Raw genomic sequence first — 27,576 nt, 5'->3', positions numbered from 1 at the left:
GACACGACTGACAGATTTCACTTCACTTCACTTTCTGGAAGGCAGTGGCGGGGCAGCCTCTTCCTTGATCAGTGGGATTCAGAGTCCGGACCGACAGCTGTCAGGAATCCTGTGGGCGGGGGTGGGCACACACATTCACGCTGTTCCTTGCTGGAGGGACTGAAATCCTTAGATCTGGGGTTGAGGAGCCCTGAAGGCCCTCTGTAGTTGTGTGATGCCCCCTGGCCCAGGGGAAGGGCTAGGGGTGTGCTGCTCAGAGCCAGCCCACCCAGCCCCACCCCTGGGCTGGCGCAGGCAGCCCTGACTCAGACAGAAAAGGACGGACCCTCGGTGAACCCTCCATTTAGGTACATGCTCCACGCCGTCTGCTCCGCCATCAACTGTTTCCTGGTGTTCCCAGCTTGAAAGTGTCACAGTGAGATGCGATGACCACCAGCCATTAGCTGCTGCTGCTCTCCTGGTCCAACAGCAACAATCCAAAGACCGGTTCATTGGCTACTCCACCCTGGTCAGACACTTCCCACCCGGTGTGGGCCTGAGGCCCGGCTCCAGCCCTGGGAGCAGCCCCGGCTTTGGTTCATGACAGGCCACGGGGCCTGGCTCGCGAGCTTGCTGGCGCTGACCAGCAGGGCCGCCCTGGCCTCCGTTGGCTGGACATTCATTCACCACTTGCTCATGTTTGGGTCTTGGCCTGTCTGCAGAGGTTCACTGCTCTCAGAGGAGCCTGCTGGCCGGTGTTGGACCCTTTCCCGCTCACATTCCATCTGTGGTCCAAGGAGGGTAAAGAGGGAGAAAGGCATCTTCTGCAGATTCATTTAGAAAACAACCCTTTGAATTATAGCTTTGTTAGCACACTGCATGGAAAAGAGGGATTTTTAAAATCAATTTGCAACATCTCAGCCCCTGTACCTTTCCCCCACGATTCTAGAATCTCTGTGGACCAGAAAGTGCCATCCCAAACTTCCCTCGGAGTCTCCTTAGATTTTGGGTCTAGGAATTGAAGCAATACTGTGTTCCACGGTACCTTTTATGAGTTATTGATGGCATCTTATCAAAGTAAATCACATCCCTTGCACAGTCACACAACCCGATGATGTGTGTCTATTACCACTTTGTTGCTGGTGCGGACAGCACACAGACCATTGGAACCGTAGGATAGATCCCAGGGGCAGGAGAGCTTACTGAAGAGGCAGGAAATTCAGCTTTCAATAAACGTATTAGGTCATTACAATTTGTTTACGACAGCAGTTCACTTGGATGATACAACAATTCTCTGTTTCCTTTTGCAGGACGCTTCGATGCCTCCCATGGACTTCCCACCGTGCCGCGGAGACACAGGCGCCCACCGTGAGTACGCAGCACTCAGTCCCAACTTTGCTCTTCCCGGGTCAGCCATGCAGAGGACGCTGTCTTCAGGGCGCGTGGCTCTTGTCCACTTCAGGAGGCTGGGGGCCCGGTTCCTTCCAAATCTGCGGCAGAAGTGGGGCCTGGAGCGGTTGCTGCCTCTGCCCAGCTGATCTGAGCGCCTTTCCTCCTTGTGGCTCAGAGAGACCCAGGAGCAGGTGTCGGGAGTGGAAGGCTGGCAGCCGCTGCCCAGCCTGGGGAGCCTCTGCTTCTGCGGTGGCTGCACTGAGCTGGGCGGGGGTGGGCAGGGGCGTGGGGCGTGTGGAAGGGCGGCAGGGCCGGCAGGTGGACACCGGCTGGTGAGCGCCCTCAGCACGTGGGCAGTGGGGTGATTGCCTGGTTTTTCTGGAAGTGCTGAGGGCATCCTGGGGGTATAGCAGAGATCTGGCCTCCGATGGGATGAAGGATGGCATGGAGTCAGGCACCCTGGGAGGCTGTGGGGGGTCACGGCCTTTAGAACCCTGGTTGGGTCCAGCCTAGGGCTTCAAAGGGGTTCAGGAAGGGTCTGTGATGCGCGGCTGGCACTCACCCTGTGCGCCCTGCCCTGGTGGCAGCCTCGCAGCCAGGCCGAGACTTTTCAGAAATATTTATTTATTTTTAGTTGTAGTTGTCCTGGGTATTTGTCACTGCCCGCAGGCTCTTCTCTAGTTGCAGCAAACAGGGGCTGCTTCCAGCTGCGGTGGGCGGACTTCTCATTGCGATGGCTTCTCTTGATGCAGAGCACAGGCTCCAGGGTGTGTGGGCTCAGCGGTTGTGTTTCTCGGGCGCTAGGGCACGGCGCACAGTGGCTGGCACACGGCTTAGGTGCTCCGCGGCATGTGGGATCTTCCTGGACCAGGGACTGAACCTGTGTCCCTGGCATTGACAGGCGGACTCTTAACCACGGACCACCAGGGAAGCCCCCAGCTGAGGCTTTTGTCTCAATTTATATTAAACTCTGGAACTTGGTGATGGACAGGGAAGGCTGGCGTGCTGCAGTCCATGGGGTCGCAAAGACTGAGTGATTGAACTGAACTGAACTGAAGCGATCTTGAAGAAAGAGATACTATTTCCATTGTTCTCCACTGTTCTCTTGGTCAGCCGTGGAATAGTTTGTTTATACAGCAAGAATTTAACGAGATCCTGTTCATTCAAGATGGTAAATTTAGGTTCTTCTTTGTGCTGACTTGTCCTAAGCTTGCAAGGCTCGTTTTTGCTGAGTGAGACAGAGCTTTGCTCCCAGGCAGGACCAGTAAGAGCCGAGGCTGCTGCAGTCAGAGCTCGGTGGTCCAGCGGTGTCTGTGTTGCCCGTGAGCAGGACTGGCCCCCGGTCTGGAGGGATTTCTCTTTCTTGGAGAAGTTACGTCTGCGTGTGTGAGGCCGTGATGGGTGGTTCCCACTGGGGATGTTCTGTGAGTGGAAGAGTCCAGAATGAGGCGCTGCCCTGGGACTGGGTCCAAGAAGAGGCTGCGATGCCTCCAGTCGCGGTTCAGGCTCCAGGAGGGGACGGTCCAATCTGAGCCACCGTGCTGGCTTGGGCCTGCCTCCCACTCCAATGGCCGTGGGCTCTCAGGGGCCATGGGCCCGAGACGTGTCGGAAAGACGTGGTATTCTGGCTGTTGGCAGCACACAGTGTGGGTCAGACCCTCGAATGGGGTCTGTCTTGCCCTGCCTCAGTTTGCTCAGCTGTAAGATGGGAACGTCAGTGGCCCACACGTCATGGGTTTTTCCTGAGGCTGAAATGAGGTACATTTCGTGAAGCACTGGAAGGAGATGCCCGCTGCCCGCTGGGTGCTCCGTGGACTGAGTGCCCTGGTTCTTTCTCCCCTGTTATCAAAAATCGTCATCTCCGGTGCGGACGTTGACCTCCGGGGCGTCGCTTCCCTGTGTGGAAGCAGCCGTGCTTCTCTCCTGTTACTCTTTTCTTTAACTGGGTCAAAACCAGAACCCGCAGGGAGTGCAGCCGCCAGGAGTTCCCTGAAAGCGGCGCTCCTTGGGCGGCTGGCTGCAGAACTAAGCTTTGGGATCATCTCCTAAGGCGGTCCAGATGCAGCCTCTCCTCGCTGTTGAAATCCCTGCGGAGTTTGAGCACAGTTACTGTCAAGTGACAGAAACACCTGGAACCCCAAACGCGAGCTTGGGGCAGATTCGAGATGAGGGGGAATGCAGGGGCCACGTGACCCGTCTTCCCAGAGAAAGGGGGTGAGCGCTGGACTAGCTTTCACCACTTCTGTCGGTGAGATTTTTCTCTTACAAAATGAAGTCATGGTGCCCGTCAGTCTCACCATGAAATCGGATGCACTGTCTGACCCGTGTTAACATATGGTGACTTCAGGTTAAAGAAACGTGCCGCCAAATTTGAGCAGAAAGTAATTTTGATCCCAGGTCTGCCCATTTCCCAGAGTAGGTTTCCCCAGGGAACCTTGCGAATTTCCAGGAGGAATCTTGCTCTGTGGGGTCAGGTGGGTGCCCAGGCCAGGCAGGGTCCCAGAAAACCCCCATCTCTTCTTCCCTCTGGCTCAACTGGAAGATGTGTGTGAGGGTCTCACCTGACCCAGGGTCGCTCTTGTCGAGTTTTGCTGACATTCATTCATTCGGTGATATGGACCGAGCACTGCTGTTCTCTGTGCTGTGTTGGCTGCCAAGGGCTTGGTCAGTATTTTTAAGGAGGGAAGATTAAATGCATTTATTCATATTCATAGTGAAGTCGCTCAGTCATGTCTGACCCTTTGCAACCCCATGGACTGTAGCCCACCAGGCTCCTCCACCCATGGGATTTTCCAGGCAAGAATACTGGAGTGGATTGCCACTTCCTTCTCTAGGAGATCTTCCCAACACAGGGATCGACCCTGGGTCTCCCGAACTTCAGGCAGACGCTTTACCGCTTTACCGTCTGAGCCACCAGGGAAGTCCTATTCACATTCAAAGGAGAAGACAAAATCGGGGCATTTCAAACATGGGCTAAAAGGTGATTGTGGAGTACAGGGCACTGCTGGTGGTGAGGGGCCGGCATTCGAGCTGCTGACTGGAAGGGCAGGAGGGAGTGCATAGGATTCATTTTATTTTAAAATATATTATACATACAAAGCAGGATATGAAAACACACATGTCCCTGTATAAATTTCCTGGAGCTGCTGAAATAAATGACTACAAATTGGGTGGCTTAGAACAACAAAAATTTATTCTTTGGTCAATAAACTTTTCCCCTACTCCTGACCACCATATTATCCTTTTCCGGGAGTGTTTTTACCCATCTTACTCATTTATTCTTCCATATGCAACTTAGAATAAGCCTCCAAGTTCCATGTTAGGGGCAGGCTTCTTGGGGTTTTGGGTAGACTTGTAGATCTATTTGAAGAGATGAGTCTTCTGGGACTCTGAGGTTTTCTAAGGCCATGCTTTGCATCTCCACTTCCCAAGCCTTCTTTATTTCTTTTCAATAGAGTTTTATACTTTTCCCCACAAGAGATGTGAATATTTGGTTATATTTTTTCTTAGTGTTAGTCACTCAGTTGTGTCTGACTCTTTGCAACCCCATAGACTGTAGCCCATCAGGCTCCTCTATCCCTGGGATTATCCAGGCAAGAATATTGGAGTGGGTTGCCATTCCATTCTCCAAGGGATCTTCCCAACCCAGGTTGCCAAAGTATTGGAGCTTCAGCTTCAGCACCAGTCCTTCTAGTGAATATTCAGGGTTGATTTTCCTTTTAATGGCTGGAGCTTAATTCCCCTTCCCATAAGTGTGGGCTGGGTTACTTATTTGGTTCCAAAGAGTCAAGTTGAAATGACCACGGGCAACTCCATGGGGCGAGCTATCCTGTCTTAGGAGGGGAAGGAACCCCAGGTTCCCCCTCCATCATCACCCCGGGACCACTTCTTCTGACTGTGGTGTGGGGGTGGGGTTCCAGATGCCCACTGGGTGTCCCCTGATGCCCCCTTAGATGAGCTGTGGAGTGGGGGGGACCCTCATCACGTCTCCCTGTGTGGTCCCCATGAGAGGACCGCAGACGGTTGGGGAGAGCAGAGGGTGGGAGCGCAGGCTGGGGGAGGGTAGCTGCTGGATGTTGGCCAGAGTTCCCAGCTCTCCTGGGTCTCCTCTGATGCCCCGGCAGGGAGGGAGGGTCACTGCCCAGGGCAGGTAGAAGCTGATCCCCACTTGGCCTTTGCTAGCTTGGGTGAGGGTGGAGGTGGGGGGGTCTTTCCTGTGCTTGGAGAAGAGTTGTTATTGTCTAACCATTTTCTGCTTGTTTTAAAAAATAAAAAACCTGAAGTGTAGTTGATTAACAATGTCATGTTAGTTTCAAGTACATAGTGAAGTGATTCAGTTACACACACGCAAATCAAGTGAAAGTGTTTGTTGCTCAGTCATGTCTGACTGTTTGCAACCCCATGGACTGTAGCCCACCAGGATCCTATGTCCATGGGATTTCCCAGGCTAGAATGCTGGAGTGGGTTGCCATTTCCTACTCCGGGGGATCTTCCTAACCCAGAGATCAAACCTGGGTCTCCTGCATTGCGGGCAGATTCTTTACCTTCTGAGCCACCAGGGAGCCTCCTATGTGTGTGTGTGTGTGTGTTCTATTTCAGATCCTTTTCCATTACAGGTTATTACAAGACACTGAATGAGCTACATAGCAGGTCCTTGTTGTTTGTTTCTTATGTAGCAGTTTGTACTTGCTAATCTCAAACCCCTCATTTACCCCTTTCCCCGCTGCCCCCCCATCTGATGACCAGAAGTTTGTCTTCCATCCTGAAGGGGCCTGCTTCCTGGCCCTTCCCTGCAGGGCAGCCCTGGCTGGGGCTCCCCGTCGCCTCTGGCTGGCGTTTCCAGGAGACTGGCTCACTTGGCGCTGAGTTTGGATGTCTGCAGCAAACAGGGGTTGCAGCCCATCACCCCCGTGCCCTTCATCTCCTAGAGCCCTGCACCGGCCACCTCTGCCCGCTGGCACCTCCTCACCTGGCCTCAAACTCAGTGGCCAGGACTGTGGACGCTCTTAGCAGGAGGACCTGCACGTCTGCTCCATCTTTTTGGATGTGGAGATCCTGGAGGTTTTAATTTTAATCGTACTATTTTTCACTTCTAGGGGTTCTATTTGTTTTTTCCAACTCTGCTCTTTGCTTCTGTCTTTCTCTTTCATTTCTTTAAATATCAGCCATGATTAGCTTTTGCCCGCCTGCCTCCATTGGTCTGGATGGTTCTCACTCATGACATTTGCCTCCTTATTCGGAAGGCAAGGCGCTCCTCTCCCTCGACACTGGGGGATTCTTTGAGAGGTGTGTCGAGATTGATTTCCTCCAAAGAGGTTCCACATTTACCTCTTCCTCTTGTCTGCAGCATTGCTGCGAGGCACCAACTTAATCTAAATTTCCTGCTCGAAGTATTTGGGATGAAGAATAGAGGCAATTCAGACAGCAGACCTATAAGGAGACTGGCTTACAGTTTTCAGGGAAATTTTTCTCCTTCCCCCATGTAAGGGCGCAGACAAGTACGCTCTCACTGTCTTCTGCATGTGAAGGGTGATTCTTGCTTCTACTTAAGGTGGATGGAGCCCTCCAGAGCCCTGTCTTCACCTGGGAAGCTCTCTTTAGATTCTCCAGTGGTCCTTGGGTTGCCTATTTGGCCAACATGTCAAAATAACATCATCTATGCACCATTCTGGAGTTTCCCTGGTGGCTCAATGGTAAAGAACCCGTCTGCCAACCCAGGAGACACTTCAGTCCCTGGGTCGAGAAGATCCCCTGGAGAAGGAAATGGCAACCAACACCAGTATTCTTGCCTGGGAAATCCCATGGACAGAGGAACCTGGTGGGCTACAGTCCATGGGGTCGCTAAAGAACTGAAGTCCACTTAGCGACTAAAGAAGGGGGGTTCCCTGGTGGCTCAGATGGTAAAGAGTCTGCCTGCAATGTGAGAGACCTGGGTTTGATCCGTGGGTCAGGAAGATTCCCTGGAGAAAGAAATGGCAACCCACTCCAGTATTTTTGCCTGGAAAACCATGATGGAGGAGCCTGGCGGGCTACGGTCCATTGGGTCACAAAGAGTCGGACATGACTGAGCAACTTCACTTCACTAGCAATTAAGGAACAAAAACAGTGTACCATTTTAAGTGTTCCTAAGATGAGGCCGAGCTAATACCCGTCCTGCCATGCTGCTGGAGGTGGGCTGGCAGAGGGACCTGAGGTGGCGGGCGTCAGAGGTGGACTTTGCAGGCTCAGGGGTGTCTTGAGCAAAGCCTGAAGTGTGGGGCCATCCAGGGAACCTGGCCGGGCCCCTTGGTGTTGCTCTGGGATGAGAGCCTGGGAAGAACAGAGAAAGGCTTGGAGACTAGGCGGGGGAGCCTGGAGACTCTTCACAGGACGGAGGGCCCAGTGAGGCGATATTCGTAAGGCGGGTGGAGGATTGGGGGGTGAGGGTTGGGTAGACGTCAGTGGGGAAGCACGGATGGGAGAGTGAGCTGGGCGGGAGCGGGTGAGGTGCTGAGATCGGGAAGGAAGGGAGGACCAGGTCGGAGGTGCTGTGCAGACACAGGAGTGACGGGGACTGAGCAGGTGATTAAACTGTGGGTGACGTGTTGTGAGTCACAGGCAGCTCCGAGAGTCTGGTGCAGCGATGGGGGGCGGGGGAGGGTGGGGTGAGTAACATCTTTCAGGAAAAGAAAACCCGGGGTAGGGGGGTGGAGAACCCCACCTGCGTAGGCATGAGGTGAGAGGCATCCATTTGAACCAGTGATGTATGGAAATGATGGGACACCCTCTCGGGGTTTAACTAAGTCGATGCGGAGTGCTCTAGAGCTGGAAGAGTGGTGAGGACCCCAGGGGCTGGGCTGATGGGGAACCCCCATTGCGGTGAAGCTTGCGGCCGGGTGGCCTCGTCTCCAAGGGGGAGCAGGTCCCTTGCAGACCGTGTGGTAGGACACACGGGCACCGCCCCCCTGCACCTCTCTGAGCGGGGCCAGACGTGGGGTTGGCAGAGGGTGAGGGCAGGGCCGTGCCCTCCTCTCTGCCCACACCTGCCTCGTGGACTGGCCCTGGGCTGGGCTCTGTCTATCCTCTGCCTCATCTTGCAAGCTTGTTCATGTCACTCCCTACCTGCCTGGGACTTGCAGGACCCGAGGAATCCAGGAGTGGGCCCCCTTGGATTTCCTTTTTTGGACCTTGAGTCCAAGGTGGTTTTTTTTAACTTTTGGCTTTCCTGTCTCCCCATTATGAAACCCAAGTCCTTCTCCTCCCTGTGCAAGACATGGAGAACCAGAGGCCAAGGGGGGCGGGGCTAGGGATATGGTCATCCTTGTGACGGGGTGTGTGGCTGGGGCAGGCGGAGAACTCCAGCAGGACCAGGTGGGCTCTGCCCTTGGAGCCGTGACCGGAGCCCCCCGAGCTTGTCTCACTGCTGGAGAGGTGACCAGAGTCCATCGCTATGAGGGGCGGTTTGTGGAGGCACCTGTGACCTCCCCGGGACCTCACCTCTTCTGGATTCAAGCGAACCCAGCTCCTGATGGCCCATGTGTGCTAGTCCAGTGGGGCCGTGCAGGCACCCGCTCCCCAGCTGGCCATCTGGGCCATCTGGGCCAGCAGTGGCCGCAGCAGCTGCCTGGACCCCCCGCCTGGGCTGACCCACTGCCCCAGCCCGCTTCACAGGCAGTGGACCTGGCACTGTTACACCGTTACGAGTGTCGGGAACACATTTCCCCCCAGGATTTCGGTAACTTTTCACCATGATGGACAGTTTCCAGAGTCCTCGATGAAACACACTCCCAGGTCTCTAGGAAACGGAGAACGACCTGGGCACTGTGGCACGGCAGGCCTCTCTGTCCAAGCGAAAACAGCCTCGAGGAGGAGCGTCTCCTTCATGTTGTGGAATCATGCCCTCCTCAGGGAGAGGAGGGGAGAAGCCTCAGTTCAGTTCAGTTCACTTCAGTTGCTCAGTCGTGTCCGATTCTTTGTGACTGCAGCTTGCCAGGCCTCCCTGTCCATCACCAACTCCCGGAGTTTACTCAAACTCATGTCCATTGAGTCGGTGATGCCATGCAACCATTTCATCCTCTGTCGCCCCCTTCTCCTCCCGCCTTCAATCTTTCCCAACATCAGGGTCTTTTCCAATGAGTCAGTTCTTCACATCAGGTGGCCAAAGTATTGGGGTTTCAGCTTTAGCATCAGTTCGTCCAATGAATATTCAGGACTGATTTCCTTTAGGCTGGACTGGTTGGATCTCCTTGCAGTACAAGGGACTCTCAAGAGTCTTCTCCAGCACCACAGTTTGAATGCATCAATTTCTCAACACTCAGCTTTCTTTATAGTCCAATTCTTACATCCATACATGACTACTGGAAAAACCATAGCCTTGACTAGACGGACTTTTGTTGGCAAAGCAATGTCTCTGCATTTTAATATGCTGTCTAGGTTGGTGGAAATTAGCCTTGGCTAGATTAGCCTTGGCTGTGTGACCAGGTCTGGCCAGTAGGTTGGTGGAGGTGGTGTCACTTCCTGGCAGGGTTGCAGGTGCCGTGAGAACGGCCTGTGTGGAGCCTGGGGTGGGAGGTACGCTTTGCTGCCTGCAGTGGCCGGGGTCTTCAGCCCATCCACCTCTGGGTTAGACCCCAGCTTCTCTGGACAGACTTGCTGGGCTTTATAAAGTTTAGTCACTCAGTCGTATCCGATTCTTTGCGACCCCATGGAGTGTAGCCTACCAGGCTGCTCTGTCCATGGGATTTTCTAGGCAAGAATACTGGAGTGGGTTGCCATTTCCTTCTCCAGAGGATCTTCCTGACCCAGGGGTTGAACCCAGGTCTCCCACATTGTAGGCAGATGCTTTACCATCTGAGCCACCAGGGAAGTCCAGGCTTTATAAACATGTCCTAAAACTAACAGTATTCCTGCTTGGTAAGAGCCTTCTTCATTCCTCCCATAGACCAAGTAAACTCTGTGTCCTTTGCCTTTCCTCCTGGTTTGCTTCTAAAACGTCACCCGCTGATGGATGAAGCCAGGCTTCTGAGGCTTAAATTCCCTTCCCCGCCTTGTCAAGTTCCTGCGCTGTGAAACGCGTTCAGTTCGTAGAACTTGGTTATTTAGTTTGTCCCGAGGAAACGAGTGTTATGTCAGGCAAAAAATCCAAAATGATTAGAGCAAATGGTGGTCTTCTCTTACAGAGGAAAATGCCTCCAGAAAATTGACTGATCCTTGAGCGATGTGTGTGCAGGAATTCTGTTCCCTTGACTCTTACCAAGGGAGATCTCAAGTTAGAGAGAAGGAAGAAAATGCACCATTTACTCTGAAATGCATTTTTTCTTTTCCAGGGGAAAATTTAACAGCTGTGATGGTTATGCTGCTTTTTGTAAGAATTTTTTTTCAAGATATAATACATTAGACCTACCAGAAGCTTCTTGCCACAGCGAGTCTGCATAAGGAAGTGATGATTCTCATTTTATTTAATTCTTTGCTGGAGTGATGAGCAGGCTGAGGGGAGGAAGTGAGGAATAGGATAATAGAATAATATGAAAAAATTTATTGAGTTCAGGTGTCCTGACATTTGCATCTTGTGAAATTTCTCTTCCTGCTTCAGGGAGAAATAATTTAAAAATACTGGTAAGAGTAAGCAGCCTTTACGAAAATGCAATACATATTTAAAAGTGAGGTTTTTTTTTTAAGCCCTGAACTGCTATTTGGGGTTGAATTATTGGATGACTCTTTTTCAAAAGCCAAAATTCCCCTGCCAAGGGCAATTTGCTTTTTCTGAAGTGCTTTATGTGAAGGTAAGAGGCTTGTAGATACTAAAACTTCTGTGAATATAGGAGGCGGGAATGTTGATGATAATGTGCGCTTGCTTTGGCCCGGGTTGGTGGAAGGTGTGGAAACTGCTGGCCAGTGTCCTGGAGGTGCTTCTGCCTCCCAGCCACTGGTCCTCAGGGCCAAGGCCCGGGGCAGGGAGCTCCCGACTGACCCCCAGGTGCGCATGTTGACTGCCCCTGACCGGCAGGTGCCTTTACCCCCTGGGAAGCTCAGAGAGCAGAGGGAGTTGTTTCTGATGAGATTCCTGGGAGGAGGCTCCCAGGGCACGGGGTGGCGCCTGGGAAGGGCTGTGGTTTTGTGAGGCCAGCCTCACACCTTTCCCTGGGTGGGGCCTGGCCTCCCTGGGGGCAGGCTTGGGTGGAGCAGAGGAGTGAGAGAGTGCATTCCGGTGAGGGAGGAGCTGAGCGCCCCTCCAGGAAGCCTTCTGCATTTCTCCTCCCCGAGTAATCCAGTGGAACATGACTCAGCCATAAAAACAGAGACCTTGCGCCAGGCACAGCCACATGGGTGGACCTAGAGATGATCATACTAAGGGAAGGACGTCAGGCAGAGGAAGACAGATACATGTGACATCACTTACATGTCGTAACTTATGACATGAATGAATAACTTAGATTCGTAAGTTATGAATCTAAAAGATCGTACGAATGAACCTGTATATCAAACAGAAACAGACTCCAGACATAGAGAACCAACTTATGGTTGCCAAAGGGGAGTGCTGGGGGGGGGGGATAAATTAGGATTATGGGATTATGTGACTGACAGAGGCACGTGACTGTATACAAAATAGATGACCAACAAGGGGCTTCCCTGTATAGCACAGGGAACTATGGGGCTTCCCACATGGTGCTAGTGGTAAAGAACCCACCTGCCATGCAGGAGACGGAAAGAGACACGAGTTCGGTCCCTGGGTGGGGAAGATCCCCTGGGGGAGGGCATGGCAACCCACGCCCATGTTCTTGCCTAGAGAATCCCCTGGACAGAGGAGCCTGGCGGGTTGCAGTCCATGGGGCCCCAAAGAGTCAGACACGACTGAATCGACCGGGCACAAAGCACAACAGGAAACTGTATTCAGTGTCTTGTGATAACCTACAATGGAGAGAATAAAAAATAGATACATATATACGTGTGTACCTGAATCACTCTGCTGTACACCTGACACTGACACAGTTTTGTAAATCAACTCCACTTCAGTTAAAAACAATAGAGTCAAATTTCACAGGCTCACCTACCGGGAGCTGCTGATCCTTTTTACTTTGCAGTGTTTGCTTCATTTAAGGGCTTGTGACTGACAGCTCTCCCCAGCCCAGCCCATCTCCCCGCTACAAGAGCAACCAGACATGAAATCAGCCCGCCCGGCGAGGCCCGTGGGCTGTGGCTGGACTCGCAGGCTGCAGGCCTTGGTGGGCAGGGAAGGAGGGTGGGCAGTTCAGCTCAGACGGGCAAATGCTGGTGAGGGGGCTGGGGCAGCTGGCAGGTCCTGCGGGAGAGGGGGGAGGAGGTGTGGGCACACAGAGGGTGGTCTCTGCAGACCCCGGCCTGGGGGGGACCTTCCGGCAAACCCGGGAGGTCCATCCCGGAGGTGCGCTCTGGCGGCACCAGGGCCGCGGGCTCACCTCCTTTATGGCCCTGCAGCCTCTGCTTCGTCTCCATCTGGAGTGGAGCCTGGCCCATGCTTGGCTCCGAGAAAGGCAGGGGCTCTGTCTGCTGCCCTGGCGCCTGCTGGCCTCGTCCAGAATCACGGACACAGCGCCTTCCCCCAGCTCTGGTCCAGCTGAGACCCACCTGTGGTCTGCCAAATAAGGCAGCAGCATGCCCTCTGAGCATTCCCGGGCCGCCTTCCAACAGTGAGGCATTAAAATAAGAACGAAGTGCAGAAAACAGCCCCCATTCTCTTAACCAGCTGTTTAATTGTAGCGGCCCGGCCGTGTTGTTCTCTAGCATCGGTGGGTGAAAAGCACGCCCTGTCTGCTTCCATCAGGGCTTCTATGTTGATTATTCCAATTTGCAGTTTCAACTCAGCATTCATGCTTTTGTTTGAACAGCAACACTGCTCTCTGCCCTTGGCGGAGGGCCGCCCTTGGCGGAGGGCCACCCGTGGCAGGCGGTGAAGGGCCCTGACCCACAGCAGACCCGGCTGCGCTGGAGCCGTTAGCAAGTCAAACCGTGGGCTCCCTTGAACCCCCAGCTCTCGCATGCATCTGGAGCAACTCTGTGTTCTGTGCAAAAGTAAGCGCCAGGACTGGGGTGTGACTTCCCCGCCGTAGTCACCCAGCTGCTCTGGAGGCCGGGCTGTGAGAGCTGGGGTGTCCTGGGTGTCAACCGGACGATGCAGGAGACGAAACCCGAGTGGCAGGCTCCTCCCTGGTGGGCTCTGGGTCCTTCCCGGTGGGGGCTCCTTTGTGTGTTGTGAGCAGCCGCTCCGTTTGGCAAAGGTCAGGGCTTGGCTGGTCTCCTTGTCAGGTCCTCCATCCTTAGGCCCCGCCCAGGAGGCGTTGTTTGGCCTTCCCCCCAGGCACCCCGCCGCTGTGTCCCAGGAGCTGAGGGGCCGAATGTAGCCATGGTCATTGGCCACCTGTGATTTAAGCATGTGGACTCATTTCTCAGCTGTTCACTTTGGAACAAATGTTGGACCGGACTCAAAATTAATTGGTGACGTTTTCGGGAAAGTTTGGACTGGGGATTCTGAGGGGGCCGCGATGGGTTCCCAGTTAATGTCTTTTTCCTGTTCACTGGTCGGCCTTCTTGGGACCTTCTGCGTGTCCTGGCTGGGCTGGGCTGCGGGGCTCCAGGGTGCAGGGTGCTTGTGTTTCATGGTGGGAGGAGGTGTGGGGAGCCGGCCTTGGCCGGGGCTGCCGTGGGGGAGGGACCCAGCAGACATCGTCCCGGGACATTGGTGACCGCTAGATGGCCAAGGAAGGACAGCCTCCCGGGATGTTGCGTAGGTGGTGTCCTCCCCTCCTGGTAGCAGACAACAGGGCCAGTCTGCTAGCCCTGCCCCCAGGGCCGTGCGGTTCTCTGCCTGGAGGAGGGAGTGTGGTACCTTCCCCCTGGGAGAAGGGCATTGGCGTTAAGCCTGGACAAATACAGCTTTACTGCTCTTTAGCAGGATAACAATTGAACTCTTCAAGTAGAATTTCTAGAATTTAGAGTTTCAGTGTATTCAGAAAGGATCCGTCTTATTTTATTTTTGCACCAGGAAACTGATTTCAATAATGTGACTGTCTTAACAATGACCAAATAATACATTCAGTACCAAGCCCTCTGTTGAAGTAGTTTCCATCTCTGAGCTCAGGTTTATGATTTTGTCAATGACAAGCGACAATGACCCATCCTTATGTACCTTAAGGAAACACAAAATATAGCACCTTAGGATCCATCTTATTAACATGCGTCTTGACTCGTCTGGTCAGAGGCTGCTCACCACACACCCATCTCCCTTAACCACAAGCTTCATTTACCCAGCACTTCAGGGTCTTTAACTGTTTTCAAGTCACCAATATAGTGTGGCAGTTTAGAGGGGCAGACTCTGGGGTCAGATTCTTCGGGTCCTCTGTCACCCCTGCCCAGCCCCGACATGTGGCCGTGGCGGGTTTTCATCTGTGCCTCCAATCTATGGCTTGTGCAGTGCAGTTCCACTAATGCTTGTGGGCAGACTCTGGGGTCAGATTCTTCGGGTCCTCTGTCACCCCTGCCCAGCCCCGACATGTGGCCGTGGCGGGTTTTCATCTGTGCCTCCAATCTATGGCTTGTGCAGTGCGGTTCCACTAATGCTTGTGGGCAGACTCTGGGGTCAGATTCTTCGGGTCCTCTGTCACCCCTGCCCAGCCCCGACATGTGGCCGTGGCGGGTTTTCATCTGTGCCTCCAATCTATGGCTTGTGCAGTGCGGTTCCAGTAATGCTTGTGGGCAGACTCTGGGGTCAGATTCTTCGGGTCCTCTGTCACCCCTGCCCAGCCCCGACACGTGGCCGTGGCGGGTTTTCATCTGTGCCTCCAATCTATGGCTTGTGCAGTGCGGTTCCAGTAATGCTTGTGGGCAGACTCTGGGGTCAGATTCTTCGGGTCCTCTGTCACCCCTGCCCAGCCCCGACATGTGGCCGTGGCGGGTTTTCATCTGTGCCTCCAATCTATGGCTTGTGCAGTGCGGTTCCAGTAATGCTTGTGGGCAGACTCTGGGGTCAGATTCTTCGGGTCCTCTGTCACCCCTGCCCAGCCCCGACATGTGGCCGTGGCGGGTTTTCATCTGTGCCTCCAATCTATGGCTTGTGCAGTGTGGTTCCACTAATGCTTGTGGGCAGACTCTGGGGTCAGATTCTTCGGGTCCTCTGTCACCCCTGCCCAGCCCCGACATGTGGCCGTGGCGGGTTTTCATCTGTGCCTCCAATCTATGGCTTGTGCAGTGCGGTTCCAGTAATGCTTGTGGGCAGACTCTGGGGTCAGATTCTTCAGGTCCTCTGTCACCCCTGCCCAGCCCCGACATGTGGCCGTGGCGGGTTTTCATCTGTGCCTCCAATCTATGGCTTGTGCAGTGCGGTTCCACTAATGCTTGTGGCTCGAAGCCTTACTGTGAGGATAAAGCGAAGTGCACTGCAGAGCAGTCAGGTCAGCGCCCAGCACGGCGAGACCTTAATAAATCCCGACTATTGGGAGGGGGTCCAAAGTCCCCATCAGACATACAGTTCTCGATACTCAAAACTCGGAGGTGAACCAAATAGCAGCTGCAATGATTGCTACCACGTTTCCACAGCCGGTGGTGGCGGACGAGGCTTGGACCGACCACTGAGAACAGTTATGCGGGCTGGAGGAGGAACCTGAAAACTTCATCTGAAAGCACTGGGGTACTGTCAGCATCCAGCGGAGGACAGAGACCCAGAAGGATGAACCTGCGGTCTAGGGCTGCTTTGACCCGGGGGTGTCTGCAGCTTCTGAATGTGTGGTCACAGCTGCTGGGAAGAAGCCAAGTGAGTTTTCACCAGGTCCTGCGGGCTGGGAAACCAAAGCTTAAACCTCAATTTTGATAGTGGAAGGATCAAGTCATGATCTCCAGGACAAACACGGAAAGAGTTGTGTGAAAGTATCAGATGAAACTATGAGACTTCCCAGGTGGCCCTAGTGGTAAAGAACCCACCTGCCAACGCAGGAGACAGAGATACGGGTTCAGTCCCTGGGTCGGGAAGATCCCCTGGAGAAGAAGATGGCGACCCGCTCCAGTATTCCTGCCTGGAAAATCCCGTGGACAGAAAAGCCTGGCAGGCTATAGTCCATGGGGTCACACAGAGTTGGATATGGCCAAGCAACTGAGTGCTGAGCACACAAAAAATCTAAGAGGTGGCACAAATGAGATACAGAAAGAATTAGGACAGATGGAAAGCAAACAATTGAACTTCCCAGGTGTCTCAGATGGTAAAGCATCTGCCTACAATGTGGGAGACCCAGGTTTAATCCCTCTGAGAAGGAAATGGCACCCCACTCCAGTACTCTTGCCTGGAAAATCCCATGGACGGAGGAACCTGGTAGGCTATAGTCCATGGGGTCGCGAAGAGTTGGACACGACTGAGCGACTTCACTTTCACTTTCAGAAAGCCAACAATAGGGCTGTGCATCCATTCCAGAGAGACCTGCCACCCCTGGGCTTCGGGGTGAGACCTGAAATGTTTACAACTCAAGCAAAAGGGAAAGCAGAAAGAGGAACCCACACAGACTAGCTTTAAACCATCTCAGCCTCTGACTGGATATCAGGTGACCGATGATGACCACCTAAAGAAGAAGGAAAGGACATGCTCTCCAAAGGAAAACATCATTAAAATCCTCTCTGCTGTTTTCTCAAATGCAGAATTTTACATTTCAGTAAAAACACGTACACAGAGCAGCTAGCGTATGAGGAGATAAGACATAATGAAAAATCAGAAGAAGGGAAGGCAAACAAAGCAGATACCCATGGTATCCAGGAAACAGAATGATCAGAAATGAAATAGAGTTATCAGATGCAAAGTTTAGAAGAGCCACACTTAATATATTAGCATGAATAAAAGATAGGAATGAAAAAATTGACATAGGGTTAGGAACTATTAAAAAAAGAGAAAATGAGTAATTCCAGAACCAGAAAGTCCAGTAAGTGCAATTAACCATCAATGGCTGAGTTTAACAGCACATCAGACATGTGAGGAAAGAACCAGTAACCCCGAGGTAGGTCAGAAGAATACATCCAGATTTAGTCACTGAGAGACAAAAGGGTGGAAAAAAGTAATCCCCAAAGTGGCAAACTATTAGGAGGAGCTACAGGAGAACAGGAGGAAAGAATGGTTGAATATCGGCACTTCCTCACGGCTGAAGATAATATTATACTTAAAACTGGGGCTCAGGAGACAAGAGCGGAAATAATAAAAGACACTGAGTGATGAATTCAGGGAACATTATCAAATTTAGGATAAATACAAAAACAACCACACTTAAGCACATTATAGCAAAACTGCTAAAATAAAAAAAGAGAAAAATCTTAAAAGGAGCCAAAAACGACCTCCCCCTCCCAACACATAATTTTCAGAGAACGAATGATAAGATTGACAGCTGACTTTTAAACAAACTGATGAAACTCAGATAACAGGAAAAAATAAAGTTTAATGTACTCAAGAAAAATAACTGCCTCCTAGACTTCTGTAAGCTGTGACAACATCTTTGAAAAATGAAGGCAAATAAAGATTTTAAGAGAAATGAAAAATCAACAGACACAACAGTGGAAGAAAAACAAACTATTATTATACAAGCAGAGAAAAATGATACCAGGTGGGAGTTTGGGGATACAGAAAGGAATTAAGAGCAAACACAGCAGTATTTTATAAACTGAGAGTAGAGCTGCCATATGATCCAGTAATCCCACTCCTGGGCAGACATCTGTAAGAGACAGACATTCTAGCTTGGAAAGATCCGTGCACCCCAGTGTTCACAGCAGCACTGCTTACAATACCCAAGACATGGAACCAACCTAAATGTCCACTGACAGATGAATGGATAAAGAAGATGTCACACACACACACACACACACACACACACAATGGAATATTACTCAGCCATAAAAGAATGAAATAATGGCATTTGCAGCAACATGGTAGAGATTATTGTACTATGTGAAGAAACTCAGAAAGAGAAAGATAAATACCATACGGTATCACTTACACGTGGAATCTAAACTATGACACAAAATGAATCTATCTACAAAACAGAAACAGACTCACAGACGTAGAGAAGAGACGTGCGGGGAGGGAAGGACTGAGAGTGTGGGCTTCGCAAAGGTAAGCGTTTCGTGTGTAGGATGGATAAGCGACAAGGTGCTCCCGTAGAGCACAGAGAATCGCCTTCAGCGTCCTATGATCAGCCATTGTGAGAAGGACATACAGGAGGATGTGCACACATCTGTAAGTGAACCACTTTGCTATACAGCTGAAATTAACACAACATTGTAAATTAACTATATTTCAATTAAAAAATGTGATTTGTTTAGGACCAAAAATCATGCCTCCGACTCCACTGTTACACCTACTTTTGGAAACACCAATGCTGATGGACGCTTAGTTGCTTCCACGTCTTGACTGTTGTAAATAGTGCAGCTATGAACACAAAGGTGCGCGTATCTTTTTGAATTAGGATTTTGCCTGACTGTCTTCCCGGGAGTAGGACTGCTGAATTGTATGGTAATTCTATGTTTAGTGTGTTTTGAGGCACCTCCATAGTGACTGCATCAATTTATACTCCCATCAGCACTGTAGGAGGGTCCCTTTCACCACATCCTCTCCAGCGTCTGTTATTTGCGGTGCTTTTAATGATGGCTGTTCTGATCAGTGTGAGATGGTTTAGATTTGCATTTCTCTAATGAAAAGCCATGACAAACCTAGACATATCAAACCTAGCATATTAAAAAGCAGACACATCACTTTTCTGACAAAGGTACATCTAGTCAAAGTTATGATTTTCCCAGTGGTCATGCACAGATATGACAGTTGGACCATAAAGAAGGCTGAGCCCCGAAGAATTGATGCTTTTGAACTGTGGTGTTGGAGAAGACTTTTGAGAGTCCCTTGGACTGCAAGGAGATCTAACCAGTGCATCCTAAAGGAAATCAGTTCTGAATATTCATTGGAAGGACTGATGCTGAAGCTGAAACTCCAATAATTTGGCCCCCTGATGCGAAGAACTGACTCATTTGAAAAGACTGTGTTGCTGGGAAAGATGGAAGGCAAAAGGAGAAGGGGGCAACAGAGGATGAGATGGTTGGATGGCATCACCGACTCACTGGACACTGATCTGAGCAAATTCCGGGAGACAGTGAAGAACAGGGGCACCCAGTGTGCTGCAGTCCACGGGGTGGCAAAGAGTCAGACACGATTTAGTGGCTGAACAGCAACAATAATTATTTTAATGATGCTGAGTTGAGCATGTTTTCATGTGCCTGTTGGCCATTTGTATATTTTCTCTGGAGGAATGTCTACTTAGGAAAGACAGTTTTTACTTTTAATAATCTTAAATTTATTCACACATATTAGATAAATGCCTGTATTCCTTTTCCAGTATAAGTTTTCAGAGTTTTAAAGAATAAATTTCTTGGGTAATTCTGGGTAGCTGAGGCAATGATGACTGCATAAACTGAAACCATCCAACGCATCCCCGAGCGGCCCAGGAAAGGGAAGAAGAGTAAGAAACACAAAGCTGTGCAAACCCAGTGTCCTCAGCGTGACTAGGAGACAGCGAGGGCTCGAATACCAGGACCCAGCAGTTAGGGAAAGAGTCCCTGACTGCAGTGAGCTGACTCCCACGCTCTTCCTGCTTTTGCAGAGAGTAAGCACAGGTCGCAGAGCGGAGGGACCTGGTGGTGGGTCTGAACTTGATCTGAAGCCACTGCTGGAAAGAGAAAGTCACTCTCAGTATGAAAATACAAAGCTTTATGCCAGATCAAAGTACTTGCGACAGAAAAGAGACTTGAAAGTGTGCCCTGGATGTGCAGAAGCAGCCTTGAAAGGTAAATGCTCTGGGAAGAGTGAGGGGTTAACAGAAGGAGAGGTGCCCTGTGAACACAACACAGGAAGAGAGAAGGAAGCCGAGGTAATCTGGGATCCTGCATGAAAAACAAAGGGCATGCACTCCTTTCTCCACAAAGAGAAAATAATCCGTTCGGCAGAGAACCATACTTCACTACACCGACAGCAAACAGAAAGCCAACTAGGTATCTTATAAACCCTCTAAATCTTCACCCCTGGCTTCATAAATGCGAAAGCACAGACAATCTTTATCTATACAAAGCTACTATAAAAAGGAAATAAAACATGGGACTTCAAACAATCAATGAAAATAAGACCAGCTAAAAAGATATGAGCAAAGATAACCTCTAAAACAAAAATGTAGACTGTCATAACTGCCAAAATAAATAAAATAGAAGTAAAAGAGCAAAGAAAACACATCACTTAAATAACAAAATAACAAACATAGTATGTACAGTAATTAAGAGGTTCAAATAATGTATTATTTCAATAAGTGGTGCCGGGGCAATTGGATGTCCATGTGCACGAGGGCAAACGTAGACCTTTGTCATATCATTTACAATTAATATGAAATGGATCATAGCGCTAAATGCCAGATCTAAAATTACAGAATTTTTGAAAGAAAATTTTAAGGGAAATGTGCTCAGGACCTTGGGTTCAGCAGAGATTTCTTGGATAAAATACCATACACACAACGTATGAAAGAGGAACTGAAAATTGGACTTTTAATAAAGTCACCTCAAACATAGCAGTAGGTAAACACACGCATTGCGGGGACGCTAGTACAGCAGATGATACAAACGTTGACAGGGTGTGAAGACAGAGGAAGCCCCACCCTGCCGGTGGCGAGGGCAGTGGTGTAACTACCTTGGAACATGGTTTGCCAGGGGGTTAAAAAGTCAGGCATGTATTCACTGTAAGACCCCACAGTCCTACTCGTCGGTATCCGTCCAGGAGTAAAGGTGGCGTATGTCCACACGAAGCCTTGTTCGTGAATGTTTCTGGTAGCATCACTCATAAAAGCCAGAAAGTGCTAGGGACCCGTCTCCACCACCTGGCGGATAGGTAAGTAAAGTGTGATATACGTGTACAATGTTTCTTTGTTCAAAAAGAAAGAGGAAAGACACACTGGTCCTTCCTACAGTATAGATGAATCTCAATAACATTATTCTAAGTTACAAAAGACAGGCGAAGAATACACATACTGTGTGGTCCCATTTGTATGAAATATCCAGAAAAGATAAATCTGTGGAGACAGGAAGTAGATCCGTACTTGCCTCTGCTTATTGTCGTTTTTCAGTTACTCCTTTGTGTCCAACTCTTTGCGACCCCATGGACTGCAGCACGCCAGGCCTCCCAGTCCATCACCAACTCCTGGAGTTCACTCAAACTCATGCCCATTGAGTCGGTGACGCCATCCAACCATCTCATCCTCTGTCGTCCCCTTCTCCTCCTGCCCTCAATCTTTCCCAGCATCAGGGTCTTTTCTAATGAGTCAGCTCTTCGCATAAGGTAGCCAAAGTATTGGAACTTCAGCTTCAGCTTCAGCATCAGTCCTTTCAAGGAATATTCAGGATTAATTTCCTTTAGGATTGACTGGTTTGATATCCTTGCTGTCCAAGGGACTCTCAAGAGTCTTCTCCAACACCTCAGTTTGAAAACGCTCAGTCTTCTTTATGGTCCAACTCTCACATCCACGCGTGACTACAGGAAAAACCATAGCTTTCACTACACAGACCTTTGTCAGCAAAGTAATCTCTCTGCTTTTTTAGTATGCTGTCTAGGTTTGTCATAGCTATCATTCCAAAGAGCAAGTGTCTTTTAATCTCATGGCTGCAGTCAGCATCTGCAGTGATTTTGGAGCCCAAGAAAATGAAGTCTGTCAGTGTTTCCATTGTTTCCCCATCTATTTGCCATGAAGTGATGGGATCGGATGCTATGATCTTAGTTTTTTGAATGTTGAGTTTTAAGCCAGCTGCTTCAGCCTCTTCTTTCACTAGCAGAGTTGCTTCTGCTAAGGGTGGAAATAGTGAGTGAGTTCAAATGGGCGAGCAGTTTTGAGGGTAATGGGAATATTTGAGAATTGGATTGTTGCATTCATCAGATAGTGCTGTAAGTTCACTAAAAGTCATTGAGTTTTACACTTCAAGTGTGTGAATATGTGATTTGCAATTTATATCTCAATAAAGCTGCTAAAAATAATATGACAGAGTTTAAACCAAATATATCAGTCTTATCAACACAGGTGAATGGGTTTAACTCACCATGTAGGAGAAGATGATTTTCAATTTGCTTCAGAAAGAAAGTCTTAAATATGAGCTGAAAGCGAGAGACATACCTAAAGCCTCAAGGATGATGAAAGTAATGACATGTACGGTCATTGGATATAAAAATAAAGTCATTAGACCTAGAAGAAATCCAAACACAAAGCATTAAATGTAAGCAAAAACATATTGTACTGCTAAAAGTCACTCTTCACAATGAAGTCATAATAATTATGAATATTCACTTTCTGAACAGGTAAACAACTACCTTTAAAGGGCAAAAGCTAGAAGAGATTCAAGGAGACTGACATAGAAAAGGAAGATGCTGAGATGTCACTCCTAGTACGAGATAAAGAGGTGATGACTCAGAACGCAGAGGACCTAGAGAGCATAGTCAGTACAGTAGATTTTTGGATATATTGTTTTGTAATTTGCACTCTTATAATCATCAACACATATTCACGTAAAACGCACGTGAAATGTTAACAAAAACTGACCGCTTGTCAGGCTCTGTTGAAAACAGTAGTGAGTTCCATGGAGCAGGAATGTCACAAAGAGCATTCTCTGATAACAATGAAATAAAAGTACAGAGTACTAGCAGACAGAAAGAGGCCCTTCCATCAAGCAGTCAAAACTCAGTTAACTCTTGAATTATAGGGGAATTCAAACCAAAATTACAAATTCATAAAAAATGATGATGGAAACACTTTGTATCAAAATCTTCGGTTTATATTTAAAACCACGATCAGAGGAAAACAGAAAGCCTTAAATATTTTTGTAGATAAAAATAAAAGGATGGAAATAAATAAATTAGTTTTTTTCCCAGAAAGCTAGGAAAGGAACCACAAAGTAAACCAAAAAATTGAATGAAACATTGAAGAGGAAGGCAGAAATACGCCAAGTCAGGTATCACGTTAAGGAAATGGCATCATACTCTAAGTGGGACTTTTTCCCGTTAATTCAATGTTGGTCTAATACTGAAGAATCCGTTAATAGAACACAATATATATTAATGGATCTAAAAGGGAAAGATATGGTTTTTTCCTTAGATGCTGGACGAGTCTTAGAAAATTTAATAACTTGCCCTGATAAAAATACTCAAGAAAGTAGAAACTGACAGGCACTTTATTAACGTGATAAAATATGTATGCTTTAGTCCTACAACATGCAACTTACTAAATGGGGAGAGATTTCCCAAAATGAACAGTTAAAGATACCCACGCTCCCCACCACTGTTCAACATTGGACCAGAGGTGAGGTATTAATTGTGCCCTTAAACATACGAAAAGATTTCAACCTTGTAAAGCAATAAATGCAAAATAAAACTACACCGGGGGCTCATTTCTCTCTTAATGGATGGACAAAAATGTGAAAATAAATATCCCCACTCTGCTGGCGAGGTTGTGGGAAACATATTTTGCTGACGGGAATGTAAATTTTTGTACTTTTATGGAAGGGAATTTAGCAAAAGCTGAAAAAAATTCGTGTTCTTTTTTTGCCCTAGTAATCTCCATTCTAGAAATTTACACTGATGATACACTTCCAAAAATATGAAAGCACACATTTATAATACAATCCCTGTAATCATTGTTTGCAATTATAAAATATGGAAAACAACCTAAATGCTCCTACATAGGAGGGTGGCTGAATAATCCCTGACATATGCAAACCATGAAGTATTTACTATACAGCTTTAAAAAATAATGAGAAAGGTTCCCATAAACGGGTATGGAATCATATCCAGGATATACTATTAAGTGGGGAAAAAGCAAAGTGCAGAAGAATGCAGTATGCTGTTGTTTGTATAAGTAAGAAAGGGGGCGATTAGGAAAACATACCTGCGTTTGTTCGTTTGTGAAACAGACCAACCGCACGCAGGCAAAGAAGGGTAACGCAGAGACCCTGGGGCTGGTGCCTCCCTGAGTGGGTGGGATTGGCTGAAAGAACAGGAGGAAAGGGGAGCAGGGGGTGCTGTGTCCCCACCCCCATCTCACTGTTGCCAGCTTCGGAACCCTGTTGTATTTTGCTGCTCCGGTAAGGGAACAGGCAGATCAACAAGGACGGCGGGTGGGGCAGTCTGGAACAGAACACAGGAAAAAGTAAACTGATGTGCTTTGCAACCCGCATCAGGGCAGGGCGAGGGGCACGCGGGGGGACTCACCAGGTGACTTCTGAACAGAGACAAAAACCAGCCACGTCTGACCTCTACGTCTGCGGGCTTGCTTCTCACAGGGGCATGGGTTAGCATGGACTAGCGATTCTAAAGCTACTGTTTTAAGTTCTGGGGATCAGCATCAGGGAGTATGCCGTGGCTCGTGATCTGGAGAAGAGAGACATGAGAAAGAGAGGGGGCGGAAGGAACTGGGAGCGACTTGGGCAAACGCAGACAGGCGGGCTTCGAGCCGTGAAGCTGGCACTTGCCGGTGGCGTTTGCGGGCCCCGCATCACCCAGCCCATTTCAGGGTGGGGGGTGGGGAGGCGGAACCTATGCTGATGCTCCCTGAGTAGGGCGAAGGCGCTGGCCCCCTCTGTCCGTGGTCTGGGTCACCCGGATGGCAGTTCTGGGTGTTTGCAGGGACACAGGCTCCCAGGGCTCCCATCCTGTCTCCCGCCTTGCTGCTATACCGAGACCGTTAGCATCTCTGTGCTTCTCTGGGCTCTGGATGCAGGGCTTGACAAGTGGGGAGAATCAGTGGGTAAACATACTTGAGACGCTCAGCACCGTGTCTGGCCCGGGGTGAAGTTCTTCATTAATGAGCTTTTAGTATTATTGCTTCCTCCCACCCCCCCCCTTTTTTTTTAAATCAGTGTGTTTTAATTATTCAAGAGCAAGAACTAGTCTTTGGTTGCTGAGTGGGAACCAGCTCTGCTTTTTCTCTTTTCACACTGTTACCTCTGGGACCCTAACTGAGCTCCTCCAGGATCCTGGGAAGTCTCAGCGGAGCTGTTTGCAGTAGTCTGAAGTCACCGTTCAAGCTGATGGTGGTTTTGAAGGGCAAGACTCTATTTTCCTTGAGCACATCAATCTCTCAAAAGGCTGAGTGAGGAGGTAAATTTGAGACGTCAGGCCTGGCAGCTGACAAGCAAATCCTGAGCGCGTTTGGGCTGCAGTGCTGAGGGCAGACTGGGTTAGGACCAGGCGCGGGTGGGGGCTGGTGAGGGGTGGAGGGCAGGGGCTGGTTTTCCTGGTCACGAAAAATGGGCACCAGCCATCAGCAGGGAGCTGCAGACTTCCTGTGCTCTGTGCATAACCCCCCCCGCCCACCTCCGAGGGCACAGACCCGGCCCTTGTGTTTGAGACGTGGAAACACACCCTCCTCCCCCAGCCTTCCCCTCCTGAGAAACAGGTGCTGCTGGACTAAAACAGGCATCAACACATGATCAGAATTTGGGAAAAATATTGTCCCAGCCTCACCACACAGATATAAGCACGGCCAAGTCATTTCTTGGCCAACAAAGCTGTTTTTCTTTCATAAACATAACTAACCTAGGAATACGATTTAAATTTCTGTTCATCTTATAACAGCTTATCATAAGCATTTTACAAAGCTCTTGCAGAGTTTACAAGACTGTTATTTAAAAGCTAGTATTTGTTATTTTCACAAGCATGGTTTTCACAGCTTTTTTGAGGTCTAATTGATACGCGGTAAACAGACACAATTAATGTTTGGCAGGTGCATGTACTCCTGAAACCACCACTGCTATCAAGAAAAACAGCCTCACCTTTGAAAGCTTCCTGTGCCCCTGGAGATCCCTCCCTCCCCTTTCTGAACCCCCTCGTGCCTCTAGGCCTCCACCAACCTGCTTTCTGTCACCGTATCATAGTTTGAATCTTCTGAATTTATAAAGATGGAACTCGAGGGTATGTGTTCTTTCTCGTCCAGCTTCTTTCAATCAAACTAACTGTTCTCAGGTTCATCCATGCTGATGAGAGCATCGAGGCTGCATCCTTTTTATTGCTGAGTTGAACTCCATGGCATAGATACATCACAATTACCTTATCCATTCACCTGCTGAGGAATATTTGGGTTGTTTACAGCTTCTGGCTCTTGCAAATAAAATGGCTCTGAAAATTCATGCACAGGACTTTGTATGGATGTGTGGTTTCATTTCTTGAATAAAAACATCTGTGAGTGGAACAGCTGAATCCTAGGTTGCCAAACCTTTAAACTTTAACCATTGAAGAAACTGTTTTCTGAAGTGGTTGCACCATTTTCCATTCCCGTTTCTCCACAGTCTCTTAAGAGTGCCAGTCTGACTGATTCAGCGGCTCTGATAGGCTGCAGTGTCTCTCACTGTGGTTTTAATTTGTATTTCCTCAATGATCCATGGTGTGGAACATCTTTTCGTGTGCTGATTTGCCATCAATATCTCCTCTTTGATGGAGAATCTGTATATCTTCTGTCCACTTTTTTTCATGGTTGAGTTTTGTGTCCTATTTTAGATTCTACATATAAGCGATTTCATATGATATTTGTCTTTCTCTGTCTGACTTACTTCACTTAGTATGACAATCTCTAGGTCCATCCATGCTGCTGCAAATGGCATTCTTTCTTTCTTTTTAAATGCCTGCGTAGGATGCCATTGTATACGTGTACCCTGTCTTCTGTATTCATTCATCTGTCAGTGAACATTTACGTTGTCCCCATTTCTCGGCTGTTGTGAACAGTGCTGCTCTGAACATAGAGCCGCATGCATCTTTTTGAACTAGAGTTTTGTCTGGATATATGCCCAGGAGTGAGATTGCTGGATCATATTGTAATTCTATTTTTAGTTTTCTGGCAAACCTCCACACTGTGCCCTGTAGTGGCTGCCTCAACTTACATTCCTACCAGTAGTGTAGAAGGGCTCCTTTTCCTCCACACTCTCTCCAGTATTTGTTACTTGTGTACTTTTTGATGGTGATCTTTCTAACTAGTGTGAGGTGATAGCTCACTGTAGTTTTGATTTGAATTTATCTAATAATTAGTGATGTCGAGCATCTTTTATGTGTCTGCTGGTCATCTATATGTCTTATTTGAAGAAATGTCTATTTAAGCCTTCTGCCCATTTTTTTGATTGGGTTGTTCATTTTTTTGTGTTGTTGAGTTGTGTGAGCTATTTGTATATTTT

At 49.1% G+C, this 27,576-nt stretch overlaps 1 protein-coding gene across 1 annotated transcript in view; it reads left to right on the top strand.

Moving 5' to 3' along the window:
• Positions 1-27,576, top strand: part of LOC145539267 (uncharacterized) — a 97,083-nt gene that overhangs the window by 36,832 nt on the left and 32,675 nt on the right. Inside the window, exon 2 of the mRNA XM_081572984.1 lies at positions 1,290-1,347. Within this exon, the coding sequence (XP_081429110.1) occupies positions 1,299-1,347 (49 nt within the window). The 5' untranslated portion in view covers positions 1,290-1,298. The remainder of the gene's footprint in view (positions 1-1,289; positions 1,348-27,576) is intronic.

Source organism: Giraffa tippelskirchi, chromosome 2 (genome assembly GCF_054371585.1).
Source record: "Giraffa tippelskirchi isolate mGirTip1 chromosome 2, T2T-mGirTip1v1.2.pri, whole genome shotgun sequence".
Taxonomy (NCBI): Eukaryota; Metazoa; Chordata; class Mammalia; order Artiodactyla; family Giraffidae; genus Giraffa; species Giraffa tippelskirchi.
This window is presented reverse-complemented; position numbering and strand designations above follow the sequence as displayed.